The 17,435-nt window shown below is 41.4% G+C and overlaps 1 protein-coding gene across 28 annotated transcripts in view; it reads right to left on the reverse strand.

The window, feature by feature from the left end:
* Positions 1 to 17,435, reverse strand: part of KIAA0753 (KIAA0753 ortholog) — a 64,525-nt gene that overhangs the window by 17,310 nt on the left and 29,780 nt on the right. For 17 of the 28 annotated variants that reach the window (XR_012425182.1, XM_074018391.1, XM_074018388.1 and 14 more), the window contains 8 exons: positions 16,885 to 17,114; positions 14,964 to 15,130; positions 13,327 to 13,443; positions 12,165 to 12,254; positions 11,838 to 11,927; positions 5,240 to 5,318; positions 3,796 to 3,879; positions 404 to 589 (listed from right to left, as the gene is read on the reverse strand). Coding sequence is in view for 26 of the 28 variants with exons in the window: in XM_074018391.1 (XP_073874492.1) it covers positions 404 to 589; positions 3,796 to 3,879; positions 5,240 to 5,318; positions 11,838 to 11,927; positions 12,165 to 12,254; positions 13,327 to 13,443; positions 14,964 to 15,130; positions 16,885 to 17,114 (1,043 nt within the window). In the remaining 2 variants the exon portion in view is untranslated. Of the gene's footprint in view, positions 1 to 403; positions 590 to 3,795; positions 3,880 to 5,239; positions 5,319 to 11,837; positions 11,928 to 12,164; positions 12,255 to 13,326; positions 13,579 to 14,963; positions 15,131 to 16,884; positions 17,115 to 17,435 lie in introns of those variants that run through there. The other 11 variants (XM_074018403.1, XM_074018401.1, XM_074018402.1 and 8 more) reach the window with 3 other exon arrangements.

Genomic DNA, 17,435 nt, shown 5'->3' on the forward strand with positions numbered 1-17,435 from the left:
TCTGACAGGATCACACTACAGCTGGGAAGAGGAGGCAACTGAATAGTACGTACAAGCTGACAGATGCAAAAGTCTATGATTCCATTTGTGGGCCCGGGCCCTGGTCTCAGAGTTTCTGGAATTACACATCAGTGGTATCAGGGGGATAATAACAATGGTCGCTTACTGGGTTACATGGCAAGCAATGTGCTGAATCCTCTATGCCTCTTTTTATCCTTAAAACTCCCTACTTATCAGAGGGGTTGACAATACCAAGGTCATACAGTTAGTTGGCAATAGAGCAGGGATTTAAAACCGGGACTGTGTGACTCTGACAGATGAAGCTGCAGAGGCATGAGGAGAAACTGCACTCGGCAGAAGCCAGTCCCTAGCGGCGGACCAGACCCGGGGCCCCAGACCTTACTTCCATCTCTTCCATTCTGCGCATCATGATCTCCAGATCTGGGCTATCCTTGCTGTCCTCAACGGTGGCTAAGGTTTCAGACCCCAAGATCTTAGCATGAGTCACAGCCCAGAGCTCATGGGCAGAATCTTCCAAAAAATCATCAAGCCGACGAATGTTGTTGGATTCAAAATCAACAGCGGCAACCTACAAGATGGGGTGGGGTGGGGTGGGGAGGAGAGGCGTGGGGTGGATTAGGGGTGGGAAGACAATATAATGCAAACAGAAAAACATGAAAATTATCGTTAATCGTAATAAACCAACAGCACACAGATCCAAATGGCAGAGTTTCTACGGTAAAACAAGATTCTCCTAAGTCAGTAAGTATCAAAAGCAATCAGAACGATTTTTATCACAGTCATTTAAATGATAGCATTAACCAAGTAATACCATGATTGTCCATGTAAATTATCATTATCATCTGTTTTTCCAGTTGGTAGAACAAATATCTTCTTTTTGCTACATTCAGGAGAATGTCCAATATTTTACACGTCACACATTCCAGAGGATGTAACGATTCTCTTTTGGTGCAGTGCTTCTGTGAAAACTTCTGTTCATATGACATCACAAAGTTCAGGATTCTTTGTCTTTGAAACTCCATACCTATCGTCTGGGAAAGCTATACCAGCCTTTCTTGACCTGCTATGTTGTACATTCAAAAAGCACTTCCCAGTTTCCAAAGCAATTTTACATGCTCTGTATTTCTCTTGATTTGAATACATGTTTATAATCTGCCCTGAAAGAGGCTTTTGTAAAGAATGTTTGCTGGGGGAATTAATTACATCAGGCAATGGGATGAAATATTTCTAGAATTAAATTCTGGTTCTGCCCACTCATAAGCCTGCAACTTTGGGCAAGTTTACTCGACCTCTGTGGGCCTCAATCCTCTCATGTGTAATATGGAAATAATCTTGTATTTCAGAGCTGTAGGGATTTCATAAGAGCTTGCATGTTGAGACACTTAGCATAGTGCTGGGCATGAAATAAGACACTCAATGAATGGTTACAGCTACAGCAATTTAAGAAACCTTTAATGATTCACAGAAGAAAATGTTAATGGCCAATAAAGATATGAAAAAATGTCCAACCTTCATCAAAGTTAAAGAAATAAGAATCAAACTCAATAACCAATATAATAAAATTACAAAAAAATCAGAGACAACCGATAATGCTTGCATGTGTATATTTTCCATCTATAAAGAATGGACCACCAAAAATACTATGTCCCATCAAAAAAGATAAGAAGGTCTCAATGCAATGATACAAAAAGAGCACAAAAATATATTATAAATAAAGAAGCAGAATATAGAACAGCAATTGGCACCTGCTTCTGGGGAGGTGTAACTTTTCATATACTTCTTCTGAATTATTTAAAATTTTGGCCATATGCATGTATAACTTTTAATTCTAACATAACTCATACATTTTGGAAAAATATATATTTAATGTGCAAGTTTAGTTAATGACAATAGTAGCAGCAATAGACAGATATGTTACAATGGTACCTTTACAAGAGCTTTTTCCGGATACGAGAGAAAATCTTGCCTATAAGTAAATCTACAGAGAGTTGTATTTTACTCGCAAATGTTTCCTCCATTTTAAAGATGAGTACACAGAGAATTTGTGTTCAAGGTCTCCCAGCTCTTTTGTAAGTTAACATAGTAAAAACAGTTTTCTCCTTCACCATGCCAACTTTGATGAGTTTGTTTGCTTTTGTTTGTTTTCATTCAATTTGTAAACCCTGACTCTTGATGGTGCTGCCTGGAATACTCTGCAGTGAAGCTGCTATTTAACAGCCCAGCATTCTAAATACTAGAGAGTTACTTTTCTGTTTCAATAAATTGTGTTAAACATCATGTAATGCCTACAAAATAATTCCAATATACAAGGCTGATCACTCCTAGTATACTCGAACATGTCTATTTCACTGCCAGAATTCATAGTCACTTCATTTTCCTTTCATATTAAAGTGCAGTATGGAGTGGCCTCTCTGGGTTAAATGTTAGCCTCACTATTCCTCTAGAAAAAAAATATATATCATTTAGTGGCCAAGCTGCATAAAACACCAAGCCATAACACAGTTGAATTTGTAATGGCCAAATGTTGACTTTCAGCTTTCAGTCTTAGAAGCCTCACCTCACATCAGATTATGTCATAAAACCTTGGAACGATAAAGTCATAATCACAGAGATTATGAAAATATGTTACAGCTGAAATATTGCTTAATAATCAGAATAGGGGCCGGGCGCGGTGGCTCAAGCCTGTAATCCCAGCACTTTGGGAGGCCGAGATGGGCGGATCACGAGGTCAGGAGATCGAGACCATCCTGGCTAACACCGTGAAACCCCGTCTCTACTAAAAATACAAAAAACTAGCCGGGCGAGGTGGCGGGCGCCTATAGTCCCAGCTACTCCGGAGGCTGAGGCAGGAGAATGGTGTAAACCCGGGAGGAGGAGCTTGCAGTGAGCTGAGATCCGGCCACTGCACTCCAGCCCGGGCTACAGAGCAAGACTCCGTCTCAAAAAAAAAAAAAAAAAAAAAAAAAAAAAAAAATCAGAATAGGGACACATTCTTGAAATCTACCTTCTTCCTGTCCCTAAGGTCACTGGGCCAATGGAGCTTCATTCCAATTTCCTTCTGCTCTGAAACCTAAGAAGGAAGTTGGAATGAAGCTTCCTTTCCTTGCTCTGGGCAATTAAAGCAATAAATATCTTTCTAAACTCCACAAAGATTAAATGGATGTAACCTGCACCTTCTGCTCTGCAGCTCTAAGTCTAGGCAAGGCAGAAACATTTCTACAAATATTAAAAACAGGTCCTCCAGAGGAAGAGTACAGAGTGGACAACAAGAAAATGTGTTTTTATTTTTCTCAAATGTTTTCATTTTTTTCCTGGGCCACCTTTTTCTCTCTACTAGGCCAGATACTGGTCACATATTAGGCACTCAAAACATGCTTGCCTAACAATAAATATTAGGCCCCAAGTATAAAGAAAATTAGGACAGTAATGAGTGAAACTAGGCTGAATGAAAGGAAATGAGGGCAGCCATTCTTCTGCCGCAGGCCATCAACATTCAGGGCCACACAGGGCACCGACACTCTGTGATCCAGAGGGACAGAGCCACTAACACAAACCTGTGGCTCTAAGATTTCTGTGCCCTGTTTGCAAGGCTGACCTAAGTCTAAATACTAAAAATACACTGGAAGAATTAACATGCCAAATGTGAAAAATAATATTCATACTTCTCGAGCAGGATAATCGAGTGTTTGCAAAGTAATCTGTATTTCATTTCCATTACAACTAAAGACATTATCAAGCAATAATACCAGAATGCCAGCACCACACAACGCATACCTCCTGTGCAGGCTGGGCTGTTGCTGTATTTACTGACGAGCCATCCTTCAAATGAGTATGTGCTTCTGTAGCAGAATTGACTCTCTATTAAAACAGACAAATACATTCATGGAGTATAAAAACTTACAGCTCCTATTAGTACAAATGAATTCTATTACCAGAATAACTTGTGTGGAACGATTCATCAGCTTTAGCTATATTAGACTTTTTGCAGCAATTCCAAGCACTTTGTCTTCATGGAAACAAATGCCACGTGTTGATCTTGGCTTTCCAGCCTTTTTCTTCCCTCAACTCTGTAAACACTGTCAGAATAGCTGCATGCTTTATGCAAGTCATTCAACTTCCCTGTTCCACAGCTTCCTCAGTGATCAAATGAGGAAGTTGAACTACTTGATTTCTTTTTTTTTTTCAGCTAGTCTACAGCTCAAGACTACTTGATTTCTTTTTTTTTTTTTTTGAGACGGAGTCTCGCTCTGTCGCCCAGGCTGGAGTGTAGTGGCCAGATCTCAGCTCACTGCAAGCTCCGCCTCCTGGGTTTACGCCATTCTCCCGCCTCAGCCTCCCGAGTAGCTGGGACTACAGGCGCCCGCCACCTCGCCCGGCTAAGTTTTTGTATTTTTTAGTAGAGACGGGGTTTCACCGTGTCAGCCAGGATGGTCTCGATCTCCTGACCTTGTGATCCGCCCGTCTCGGCCTCCCAAAGTGCTGGGATTACAGGCTTGAGCCACCGCGCCCGGCCGACTACTTGATTTCTAAGAGTCTTCCTAGTTCCATGCTACTGAGATTTCCATGGACTCTAATACAAACTCAACATTTCTCTAAGAATAGAGAAGTTCAGTGGCCTGTTTAGGGATCCCGAATGTCATTCATCCCATTTAAATTTACAATTTTCTTCTGTGGCCTCATCTAGTCATACACACAAGTTTGTTTCTATTTACAGGGTGGATCTACAGGGTCTGGCTATAGAATTGAGCTTACTGCTTATGGGAGGATGGCACAACCTCTTGGTGATACCATCTATAATTTCATCCTCAAGAAAGTACTGGATTGTGCACAGAAGCTGTCCTAACATCTTTCTCCTTTGGAAAAATAGAGCCCATCATTCCAAACCACTGAGGTGAAAAAACACAGTATTCGAGTGAAAGCTGCTATTGGAACACTGACTTCACCAACAGATCTATTTCATTCGGAACAGGGATTACAATCCCAACTTGTTTCCCAAACTAAAATCTCAACTTTCTCAAAAGGAGGACTTTTCCCCTGTCCCTTTATCTCTATCCCTTCTCCACAATGGAGGGCACATCAGTAGTGTGTGGTGGTCTGGGGGTATCTTCCAGCTGCCACAGAGACACTTAGCCCTATAAAGGATCAATGAAACCTCTGTAGCAACTCATTTTAAATCTAGAACTTCCAAAAAGCAACCAAATGAAATGAACTAGATTACCTGGGCCTTGATCAAGAGAGGCTTCAAACGATCCAGAACTGCCTCCTCTACCTTGTCTGCTAACTGGGTGGCAGAAACACTATTTAGAAATAAAATTGAAAATTAAAATCAAAGGCAATAAAATATCCTATTTTGCATATTTATTTACCACTCCAGGTGAAGGGAGATAAAATGACCATGAGCTTCTCTAACCCTTCATGGCCACACTAATCTCCTGGGGATTTTGTGAAAATGCAGATTCCAATTCAGCTGGTCTGAGTAAGGCCTGAGAGTCTGCATTTCCAACAAGCTCTTAGGTGATGTGACAGTGCTGGTCCTAGGCCTTACTTTAGGCACAAAGATTTAGGTAACATCTGAAGTGTGTTAGGCACTGAGTATACTTTAAAAAAATAATGGTTGCCATTAACAGCTAAAGAGGATAGTAAACTGAACAAAAGAAACTAATTTTGTTCCCTCTCCAAATTCCACTAAAACAACCATAGAGTTAGCTTTACACCCACAAGGATAAGGAAGAAAAAAATGGTGCTGGAAAACAAAGGACAAAAGCGATAACTAACTTAGCTGAACTGAGGAAGTTGACTTCTCCCATTCAAGTACTAACCAGGCCCGACCCTGTTTAGCTTCCGAGATCAGACGAGACCGGGTGCAGTCAGGGTGGTATGGCCATAGACAGGAAGTTGACTTCTAAGGCCAGTAGTGGGAAAAACTAGAACCCACACAATTTGTACTGCTGACTTCACCAGGCACACAACTGGTAGTACCAGGTACGTCTAGGCCTGGGCTAAGCTGGGAGGGGGTGGTTTAAAAACTGACGAGAAGAGCCAAATGACGTTTGAGAAATTAGACTCCTAGATCCCTTTCCCTACTTCACACACTATACAGCCGCCTCTTTCCAACTCTAGGAGAAGTCTGATGGCTCATTCTCTGTGTGAGGGTCTCTTGACTAGGGGCACCCAATCACAGTTGAGGCTGTAGGTACCATACCGAAAAGAGGCAGGGGTCACGTATGCAGGCTGAATGCTGTGTTATTAGACTCACAGCCCCCTTCCTCAGCTCGGCTCCTAGGATAGCAACATCCTGATTCTTACTCTCTGGGCCAAAGATCAGAAAACTTCTCCGGGCAGTCTGACCCAGGCCAAAGGAAAGACCTGAAGACCAATCTAAGTGTCCTTAACAAATAGTCCAGGTGTTACTTTCATCAGACGGTGCTTGAATAGCCAGATATCCATTAAAGAAAATGAATTTTGATCAGTATTTCATCTCATAAACAAAAATTAATTCTAAATGAATCACAGATATAAGAATAAATCGTAAAACTATACAGCACTTAAAGGAAAATATAAGAGAAAATCCTTGAGACCCTAACATAGGCAATGGTTTCTTAGCTAGTTCACCAAGAATGACTAACCAGAAAAGAAAAATTGATAAACTGGTCTTAATCAGAATTTAACACTTTTAGTCATCAAAAGACACCATTACGAAGATCTGTGGGTGGGCCACAGTATTACGAGAAAATATCTGCTGCACACATATCTGGCAAGGGGCTCATATCCAGAAAATACAAAGAACTCAAATCAACACTTAAAAAAAACTCTAATGGGCAAAAGACTTGAACCAACACTTCACAATAAGCGCTAGAAAAGGTGCCCAACATCATTCGTCAAGGAAACACAAATTAAAATCACAAGGAGATCCCACCACATTCTTACCAGAATCACTAAAAGAATGACAAGCTCAATTGTTAGCAAGGGTGTGAAACCAGTAGAAACGAATTCGCATGCACTGCTGATGAGAGTAAAAAATGCTACTACTCTGGAAAATGTATATGGCTCGTTTAATAAAATTAAACAACTGCCTATCCTATTACCCAGAAATTATACTCCTAGGCATTTACCCAAGAGAAATGAAAGCATATATCTACAAAAAGCCTTGTGCAGGAATGTCTGTACCAGCTTGATTCATACTAACTATAAATGGGAAAGCCCAAATGTCAATTCACAAGAGAATGAACAAACAGAATGTGGTGTATTCCCACAATGGAATACTACTCTGCACTAATATGGATGAACTATGCTGATGCACACACAACGTGGATGAATTGCAAACATTTTCTTGAGCAAAAGAAGCCAGACACAATGGGGTAGATCTTGATAATTCTACTCATATAAAGTCTGAACAGGCAAAGCTACTTACAGTAAAAGAAATCAAAGCAGCTGCCTCTGTGAGCGATGGGGGTGTGGAGGAGAGAACGACCAAGAAGGACATGTGGGAACTTTCTAGGTTGAAGTACAAATTATCTATCTTGATTAGTGTTTTGGTTACCCAGGGACATACATTTGTCAAAATTCATTGAACTGTACCTTTAAGTTCTTTGCATTTTACTATATGTAAATTATACCACAATAGAAACAATTATTTAAAAAACCACAATACAAATGGCAACCCACATACTCTGTTTTTGACCAGTAATCACTCCCCCTACATTTAAACATGAGAAGATAGCCAAGATTACTAGGTATCTGAGGAGGGAAAGAAAAAGATTATGTAGGTCAAAAGGCAGGGGAAACGTGTAAATATATTCAGAAAGAGAACAGCACTGTATCCATAAAGAAGGATATGAGACGACTGAGTAAGAGATATTTGGAGAATATAACAGAGCTCTCAACATTTTTTAAATTTTAAAATTTAAACACTGTGGCAGAAATCACAAGCTCAATAGGTTAAACGTTCAAGTTGGAGGAAATCTCCTACTGAGGGAGGGTAGGGGTGGAGGTAGAACAGGAGAAAGAAAGAAAGAAAACAGGAAGAAACAGATAAGAAAATCAGAGGACCAAACAAGGAAGTCCAATATCAAAGAACAGGAGTTTCAGAAAGAATAGAGAAAACAGAGACAAGAAAAAAAAAAGTACAAAATAAAGCACGAAAACTTCTCAGAATTAAAGGAAATAAACTGCCAGACTGAAAGGTCTACTGATGAATGAAAACACATCCATAATAAGTCCTATCATGCAGAGTCTGTGAGTCTCCAGAGAAGGATCAAAAGCAATTCTGATTTCTCATTGGAAATAAGATGATGAGCAGAAATGCTCAGATTTTTGCTTCTGAAGAGATTGAAAAAATGTACTTTCCCCTCTTCTTCCTGTTAATTACAACTAAGAATCCTGGACATTAAATATACGCAAACCTAAGAGGACTTGGAGAGAAGTAGAGAAGGCACATCACCTCGGGACACTGGGACCAAAAGAATGACAGAGCAGTGAGTTCTCTGGGATTTCTCTTTGCCTCATATATCCCAGAGTAGGTACCGGAGAAGCCGGCAACCCAAACACCAATAGGCACAGACAAAAAAGAAGTCTCCAATGCAAATAAAGTCTGCTCTCTCTATCAAAAGAACCAAGAAAGCGGCAGTCTAGAAAGATGGAAAACTTAGAAAATAACTGCTCGACTGCAGCCAAACACTGCAGAAAAACCCACGGCCACATGCCAGCAAAGACTGAGTGGAGAGCAAACAAGTACATGAAAAGATGTTCAGAGGTCACTATACACCCATCAGAACGCCTACAGGAAAGCAGAATGACACACCAAGTGTGGGCAGAAATGCGGAACAACTGGATCCCTCCAACACTGCTGGTGGGAACAGACAGAGCTGCTCTGGAAAACAGGATGGCAGTTTGGAAGAAAACAAAACAAACCACCACTAGCACACAACCCAGCAACTGCCCTCTGGGCATTTATCCAGGAAAAAAGGAAAACTTACGTTCACACAAATATGTGTACACTACTGTTTACAGAAACTGTATGCGTAATAGCCCCACACTGGAAAGAACTCAGGTGTTCTTTTTTTTTTTTTGAGACAGGGTCTTGCTCTGTTGCCCAGGCTGGAGTGCAGCAGCATGACCGTGACTCACTGCAGCCTCGACTTCCCAGGATCAAGTGATTCTCCCACTTCAGCCTCCCAAATAGCTGGGACCACAGGCTCAGATGTTCTTTTTTTTTTTTTTTTTTTTTTTTTTTTGAGACGGAGTCTCACGCTGTTGCCCAGGCTGGAGTGCAGTGGCGCGATCTCGGCTCACTGCAAGCTCCCCCTCCCGGGTTCCCGCCATTCTCCTGCCTCAGCCTCCTGAGTACCTGGGACTACAGGCGCCCGCCACCGTGCCCGGCTCATTTTTTGTATTTTTAGTAGAGACGGGGTTTCACTGTGGTCTCGATCTCCTGACCTTGTGATCCGCCCGCCTCGGCCTCCCAAAGTGCTGGGATTACAGGCTTGAGCCACCGCGCCCGGCCTTATAATAACACTCTTGAAATAACAAAATTATAGACAGGGAGAGCAGATGAGTGGTTGCCAGGAGATATTTAGCCAAGCAGTGAATGGGGGTAGGAGAGAAGTAGGTGTGGCAACACGAGGGCTCCTGGGGGTGGGAAGGTTCTGTATCTGGACTATACCAATGTTAATATCCTGGTTGTAGTACTGAGATGTATTTTCCCAAGAGGCTACCATTTGGCGAAACTGGGTCTTCGTGTGACTCTATGATTACCTCACAGTAAGGAGTTTAATTAAAAATTTCCAATAAAAATAATCTTCTATACCCAGTAAGGCTACCAGCAAATATGAGAGTAGTAAGGTTTATCAGCAAACAAAGACATTTTCAGACTTGAAAGCTCTGAAAGGATTTATTCCCATTATCCCTTCTCAAGAAGCTAAATTAAGCAGAGTGTGGTGCCCTATGCCTAATCCCAGCACTCTGGGAGGCCAAGGCGGGAGGGTCACTTGAGCCCAGGAGTTCAAGACCAGCCTGGGCAACATAGTGAGACCTTGTCTCTAATTAAAAAAAAAAAAAAGAAGCAGTTACAATAGCACGTGCTCCATCAAAACAAGCAAGTAAACTGAAGAAGATTACAACACAATATGGGAGATGGGAGGTCTAAGCCTAGATTCCTGGCTTGTCTTGCCCTTTTGCTGATGAAGTTTCTGCTGCTCTCTGCAGACCTGCTGTCTGCTAAGGACACTCATCCCATCCCCACAGTAGCTGACCAGAGCGAGCCGAGAAGCCGTGTACTACAGCGCAGCCCCTCTCCTGACAAGGCTTCCTCCCGAAGTCCAATGGACCTGGCTCACCGACAGGCCCTCCAGATGGAGGACGCCCTGTGTGTGCAGGACTCACTCCTGACCCTGCTCAGTGACCTCCTGAGTGGGGCACCTACAAATTCTCATGAAAGCACAAATCAGATTAGGATCCAGACTCTGTTCAACCTGTCTTCCCCTAGGAGTCTTCATCTGATACTACCAGCAACACTGCCCCTTTGCATGTTCAGTTAGATTTGTGCCTGTTTCTCAGTTTTTAAAATTAAACAAGATATTGTTAGGGATACACACATAGATGACAGATTTATGAAGAAGACTAATGAAAAAATCAACACAAGAATCAGGACAGTGGCTGCCTCTAGGGGGAAAGGGGATACAACTGAGGAGGGATATGCTGGAAACTTCTGTAGCAGTGGCAATGGTTGATTTCTTGGCTTACGATGGTGGTGCGTGGATGTTCATTCTGTAATATTTTGGATTGCATATGTGCATTTAGTATGTTCTTCTATGTGTGTGATATGTTTAATTTTTGAAGTAAAAACACACAGGGGAATAAACGGGACACAGAGGATGAAGCTTTTGCTATATGGCCCAAACGACAAGTGCGTAAGAGTCACAGAGAACCAAATTTCAGCACAGCCTAAGGTCACACCTTTTTAGCGATAAATGACCATGAAATGGATTCCCTCAGACAGTAGTGACTATCCCATCACAGAGGGTGTGTGTAAATACACTGGACAGTTCCTCAGTGGAGATAGTAGAGAGGAGCCAAAAGCACCAGCTCCGGGGAAAAGATCCTTCAAATCCCAAGATTCTGGGATTGTATGACTTGAAATCTTTATGACAGACAAAAAGTCTTGGCCTTCTAACGATATACCCACAGCCCTTCTAACCTGAGACTGAACACTACATCATGAATGGTGACAGAATGCACACAGGTTTCACAGAGTATTCTGTTAATGTGAGCATAGGGTGAACTATCAGAGTTGGAAAAATGAGGCAATTGCAGCAGCAGCTGGACTAAATCTTTTAACAAGCTTCTTTACTCCGATAGTGCCTACAGTCTTGAAAACACTTATGGAGTGAACAGAAAAAGGGAACCGCATTTGAAAACCATAGTCTGCATTCAAGCTAACACGTGAAACTAAAGTAGCTATATGTTGATTCACATGAGCAGAATATGTACGTGCATCATACTCATCTTCTGCCCTTGGAAGGGCTGACATCTGGCTAGAGAAAAGTACCTTTGAGGGCAGTCCAAACAAATACACATAAGACTCTGATCTTTCAGACAGAACTTCTCCACAATTACATATTTTTTTTCAGTTCTCCTCCAAACTCCACACAAAACAGGCATTTCCTAGCAAAAAATATGGTATAATATACAGGTAGACAAGCAAGTATTCATTCATTCATGTAATGAAGTTAAGCCTTAACAGTCCAGGTTGGTTGCTAGATCTAGATCAATTAGAACAGGCAAACATCCACTATTCTTCCTAAGAAGGAAACACATACCTCAATTTTTGGAGTCTATCCATTTCTTCGGCTTTGAGCTCATTCAGTTCCTTTGTTCTTCTAGAAGTTTCAGCATCAAGCCAGTCAAGCCTAGAGAACAGTATCAAGAGTCACCCCAACTCACCTCAAGGCAGAGTAAGGACTCCCCTGAGCTCCAGTCTTGGCTCCCCACTTGGCTTCTTAAGTGACTTCACAGTCTTTTAAGGAGGCAGAAAGCCAACACACATAAGGAGTGTAGCTAGGCCTAAATAATCTCTATTTATCATAATGTATAGAGATGTAGAACAGGCCTGCTTACCTTTTCCTGCCTCAGGAGCAAATATTTACCTCTGTTTTTGCATGTTGTCAATTTCCTTGGCTTTTAATTCTTCTAGTTCCTTCAATCTTTTGGAAGTTTCAGCATCAAGCCAAGCGAGCCTAGCAGACAGTCAAGAGTCAAACCAATTCTGCCTCGACACCACAGGGTGCCATCATCACAGAAACAGACCAGAAGTCAGGATCCCTGCAGAGCACCAATCCTGGCTCTATTAAGGTACTCAGTAGGTAACATAACCTCTCCGTACCCCTAAAGCTCTCTAGAACGTGTTCCATGTCAAAAGACATTGATGCACAAAGCAATGAGAACCTGTCTCAAAGGTTCTCAAGAAAACTAGCTATCACTTGTACTTAGGGTTTCTTATTAGACTCAAACAAAACCCTTGCTATACCTTCAAGTTTAGACCAACAGTGAGCCCCCAGGAGCCATACAGGCAGAGTGAAGTCAAATAAAAACAAAAAGGAAAAGTTAACTGTGAACAACTCGGTTGTATGTAAAAGTGCTTTGATTCCTTTGGTTTTGGATATATGAATATTGTCAAATTATTTAATGGACTGCTTTCATTTTTACTTTCCCATAATTGTAAGAACAATTTCAGCCAAATGAATACAGAGAAACCTGTTTTCACTGCTCTCTTCCTATAGAATGTTCTCATCTCATTTCCCATATTGAAATCCTGCCTGTTCTTCTGGTCCTAGTTTAATTTCCATCTGCATCCATGAAGCCTAGACCTCTGCAGCAAGAAGTAACGCTCTCCCCTTTCTAAACTCTCTCAGTTCCTAGGTTACATACCATGTTCTATCTTAAATTATAGTTAACTACGTAACTTCTCTATTGACTATAAATAAGCAAGGGCTGGGATTATGGCCTTTTTGCCCTTTTTAAAGTCTCCATAGAGCTCATAACAGTGTCATATACAAAACTAGCAACTGATATATAATTGACACATATATAATTTATGAATGAATAAGAAAAAATAGCAGAGCTCACTATAAGCTACATAGTTTGACTGAAAACTTTAATAAACTACATTTTATGTATTCTATTTTTAAAAATAATCTACATTTTAAATAACCAACTTTAAACACAGGAAAGAGAAGAAAGGGGTCACTTCCACGTCTATGTAAAAGGAGCTCTTTAATTCTCAAAGATCTGAAAAACACCAGCACAAACCTGGCTGCTTCGTGCTCAACAGCACCTGTCAGGTGACTTTCCTCTTGAGGACCTTCTGGCTGGAGAGGCTCTTTGGTGGCATCTCTGGGGCTAGATTTCACCTTTAGCCATGCGGCACTGAAAAAAATAGAAAAGCATACCTTTGTCATCATTTGCTCTGTATCCAATGACTCATCCAAGCAGGTGCCAGCTCAGAGACGACAACAGCATTAAATTAATGGTGATCTGTAGCACGGGGCCCTACGGTAGAAGCTGAATGTGAAGAAAAGTAAGATCCTCCTGCACTCAGGTGCAGTGTCAAAGGGGAGAAATTCTTCTTTGCTTCAAAGAAGCCATCACCATTTTAAATGAGAAACAGTGATCAATTACAGAATATTGGGTGAGTGTCAACAAAACTCTGTTATAATATATAGATTTGGATCACTAATTACATTTCATATTATAAGGCAACTCTGTATCTTTATAAGGCCCAACAGCACTGTGAGCCTGGAAGCGTCACCCACCCTGCTCTACCCACCACACATGCACTCTAAAAGACAGTCCACTGTACATTTGGTTTATAATACAAACTTCAACCATTGAGCTTACCAACTGAATGTACATCTCCATATTAATACTTGTATACAAAAATACAGAAAACAGAATAGAGTAATAAAAACAAAAAAAGCACATTATGAAATCAGAAGACCTGATTTTAGGTCTGGCTGTTACATGAATAAGACATTAAATTCTCTAAACATTGTTTCCTTAACTTGAAAATGAGAGTGGATGGATGAGCACAGCCATTCCTTCACATTCACCTGGAATCTTAGGGAGCTTCTCTTCCACCGGGCTGCTCACCCTGACTTCTGATGGCTCCAAAGACAGAACCCTGCAATCACCCATCTTCTCCCTTGTTCTCCCCTGACATCACTGCTTTTTACTTCTTCCTTTTTTCCGTCCCACCTCCTGGTCCTTTCCATTGTGTTTTCAAGAACTACTGTCTCACGGTAAACAAGCTCCCCTTTATCTTCAACCGATTCCCCCAAAGATTATTTCCACCTAACCGGACCCTGCTCCTCTCCTCTCTAACCCTGTGGAATGGCAGCTTCTCATTCTAATGTGCTCTGAATGGGGATGACAAGACAGTAACGTCAACATTACCCTAATTGCTCCCTGCAGCTTAGACAGTGTTGGTGAGATCTATATGGCTTTATAGTTCATAATTATCTTGACTTAGGAGTTAGAATTATTTTAATATATTTATTTACTCAGCAAAGATTTACTGAATGCCTACTATGTGCCTGGCACTGGACATTCAAATATAAAAAAGACACAGTCCCTGGCCTAAAGTTACTAGAATCTATTGGCAGAAGAGACAAGTGAAGGGAAGCCCACCATCTTCCATACAATCACACATGTCCCAGTGTTGGGGTGGCCCATGGAAGGGTGTTCCAACCACAGTCAGGCAGAAGAAGGAACCAACAAGCTTCCAGACAAAGACTTCTCATGTATGACTCACCCAAAAAAGCATTTCTGTTTAATGGAAAAAATTAAGGCTACTACTTCATTTGCTCCTTATAAGCTATAGGTTGCCTTTAATATGTGGAGGAAAAAGAGAATCACATACACAAATGGTCCCTTGAGTTTTCACATACCATTTAGGAGACGCTGGTGGCGATGTGGGGTTTGGGGGTATCCATGGTGCCTTGCGGTCTTTCACAGGCTGCCGGTTCATTTTTAATCTGGATGAAACTGTTGTCTGCTGCACTCTGCTTTTACTGTGAATTTGGCTTTGTCTACTTCTTTCAGCTTTGCGGAGTCCCTGTGAAAGATAAGTAAGAATTATAAAGCCAAACAAGTATCAAAGAAACTATGGTTTCAACCTCTGACTCACTGAAGCTCCAAGTTCTCCATGTTATTCATGTATCAATTCAGAAAAACCTGAGTAGAAAGCACTGTGGCAGAAATTTGGGGGAGAGTGTAAATTTCATTGAAACAATCATGGTAGGGGGCGGGGTGGAGGGTGTGGAATTGAAATCCCTGGCTCTGCCTGACACCTTTAAACATATAAACAATATATAAAATACATTTTTATTTATTTACAATTAGTTTCCTAAACAAAAAAAATTCGTATCATATTGTTAAATTATTTTTCTTTTTTCTTCTCTTTTTTTGTTTTTAAGAGACAGGGTCTCACTCTGATGCCCCAGCTGGGGTGCAGAGGTATGATCATAGCTCACTGCAGCCTCAAACTCCTGGGCTCAAGTGATTTTCCTGCCTTAGCCTCCTGAGTAGCTGGGATCACAGGTGTGAGATACCATGTGAAATAACAGGTTTGGCTAATTTTTTATTTTTTGGAGAGCCAGGGTCTCACTGTGATGCCCAGGCTGGTCTAGAATTTCTGGGCTCAAGTAATGTGTAAAACATTCTTCGTTAAAATACTTAACCTCTCTGGGCCTTAGGTCTAAATAGAATGAATACAGCTACTTAAAAAATGTTATCGAGAATGAGGCTCTGTCTCTGGAGAAGAGCTCCCATTTGAATTCTTACAGGTTCAACCTTGACATCTCGATGATTCATGGCCGCCCCCTGCCATAGAAGTTTGGGAAGAAACAGACTTGATCCTAATCCATTATCTGTCAATATCTTGTGATAAGTGCTAACTCTCCTTTTCGGAGGCCACCTGAAAATAAACAGATTTGCTACAGAAGCCTTTGGGCAAAGCCACCAAATGTCACTAATACAATAAGGGTATTCGACCAGGAGGTGGTCTTTTGGCCAGTTTTCCACTGATAGGGCCATAAGTAAGTTTTAAACAGAAGTTTAAAATATAACGTAGTTTTAAACCAAGTTGTACCCTGCTGGCTCCCAAAGCCATATTAGAAAGCATTCACCCTAGGATGCCCTTTTAATATGCAGTAATTATTCTTGATCGATATTTATCTTCAGTAGGAACTAATTTTTTTTTTTTTTTCTTTAAGACAGGGTCTTACTCTGCTGCCCAGGCTGGAGTACAGTGGCTCGATCATAGCTCACTGCGGCTTCAAACTCCTGGGATCAAGTGATCTTCCTGCCTCAGGCTCCCAAATAGCTGGGACTACAGGCATGAATTACCACACCTGGCTAATTTTGTTTTTAGTAGAGATGGGGTCTCACTATGTTGCCCAGGCTAGTCTTAAACTCCTGGCCTCAAGCAATCCTCTCGCTTCCCAAAGTACTGGGATTATAGGCCTGAGCCACCACACCCGGCAGGAACCAAATCTTAATCCCCTCAAATCTCACACTTCCAAATCAGAAGTGGAAAAAAATTGAATTTTAAAATCTCCTGCCCAATTAGGATATTGGTATCATATTAGTTAGGATCTTACCAAAGCAGGAATACAAAGAATTCTCTATTCTAGTAACAATATTAAAAATTGTTATGTTTTGTAAAATATATGAACGACTTAAATAGCCAGACTCAAGGACTGTTAGCATCCAGCTGCCTGAGAACTGGCTCCACCGCATACCAGTTTCTGTGGCCTTGACAACGTCAGATTAATACGAATGGGCCAAAAGAAAGGAACGATTTCATACTTGCTGCCGTGCTGGCGCCAGTGTATCTTTCTTCCTAAATGGCACATTCTCAGTCACAGGCTGCTTCTTCACTGCTTTTGTTTTTGCCACGGCTAACACCTCGTCTTTGAAGCTCGCACTTTGGTCTAGAATAAATGGTCCTTCTTCCGGAAGGACATCCGCATCTAATACATCAAGCTCACTCTGCAACCTCTGGGCCTCCGGAAGCTCCGCAGCAGGCTGGTACTTACCTACGTGGAGATTTTTGAAGAACGAACTGAGGAAAATGCTATTCAAATCAAATCTCTGAGAATGATTAGCTATACACAGATAGGCTCCAAATATCTATCCTAGCCTTGCTGAGAAGCAGACGTTTTGTTGTCAACACTGTTCTTCCTCCTATGAATATTACGGCGGGTTTATAAGCAGAAACCTAGGTATCACGGCTGACTGCCTGAATCTTCGCTCTCATCTTTACTCATTTACCTGGTCCCTTTGATCCTCATTCTAAAATAGCTCTTACATTTATCTCTGCCCTTCCTTCCCTTTTGCTATTACCCAAGGTCAGGCTT

This window comes from Macaca fascicularis, chromosome 16 (genome assembly GCF_037993035.2).
Source record: "Macaca fascicularis isolate 582-1 chromosome 16, T2T-MFA8v1.1".
Classification (NCBI taxonomy): domain Eukaryota; kingdom Metazoa; phylum Chordata; class Mammalia; order Primates; family Cercopithecidae; genus Macaca; species Macaca fascicularis.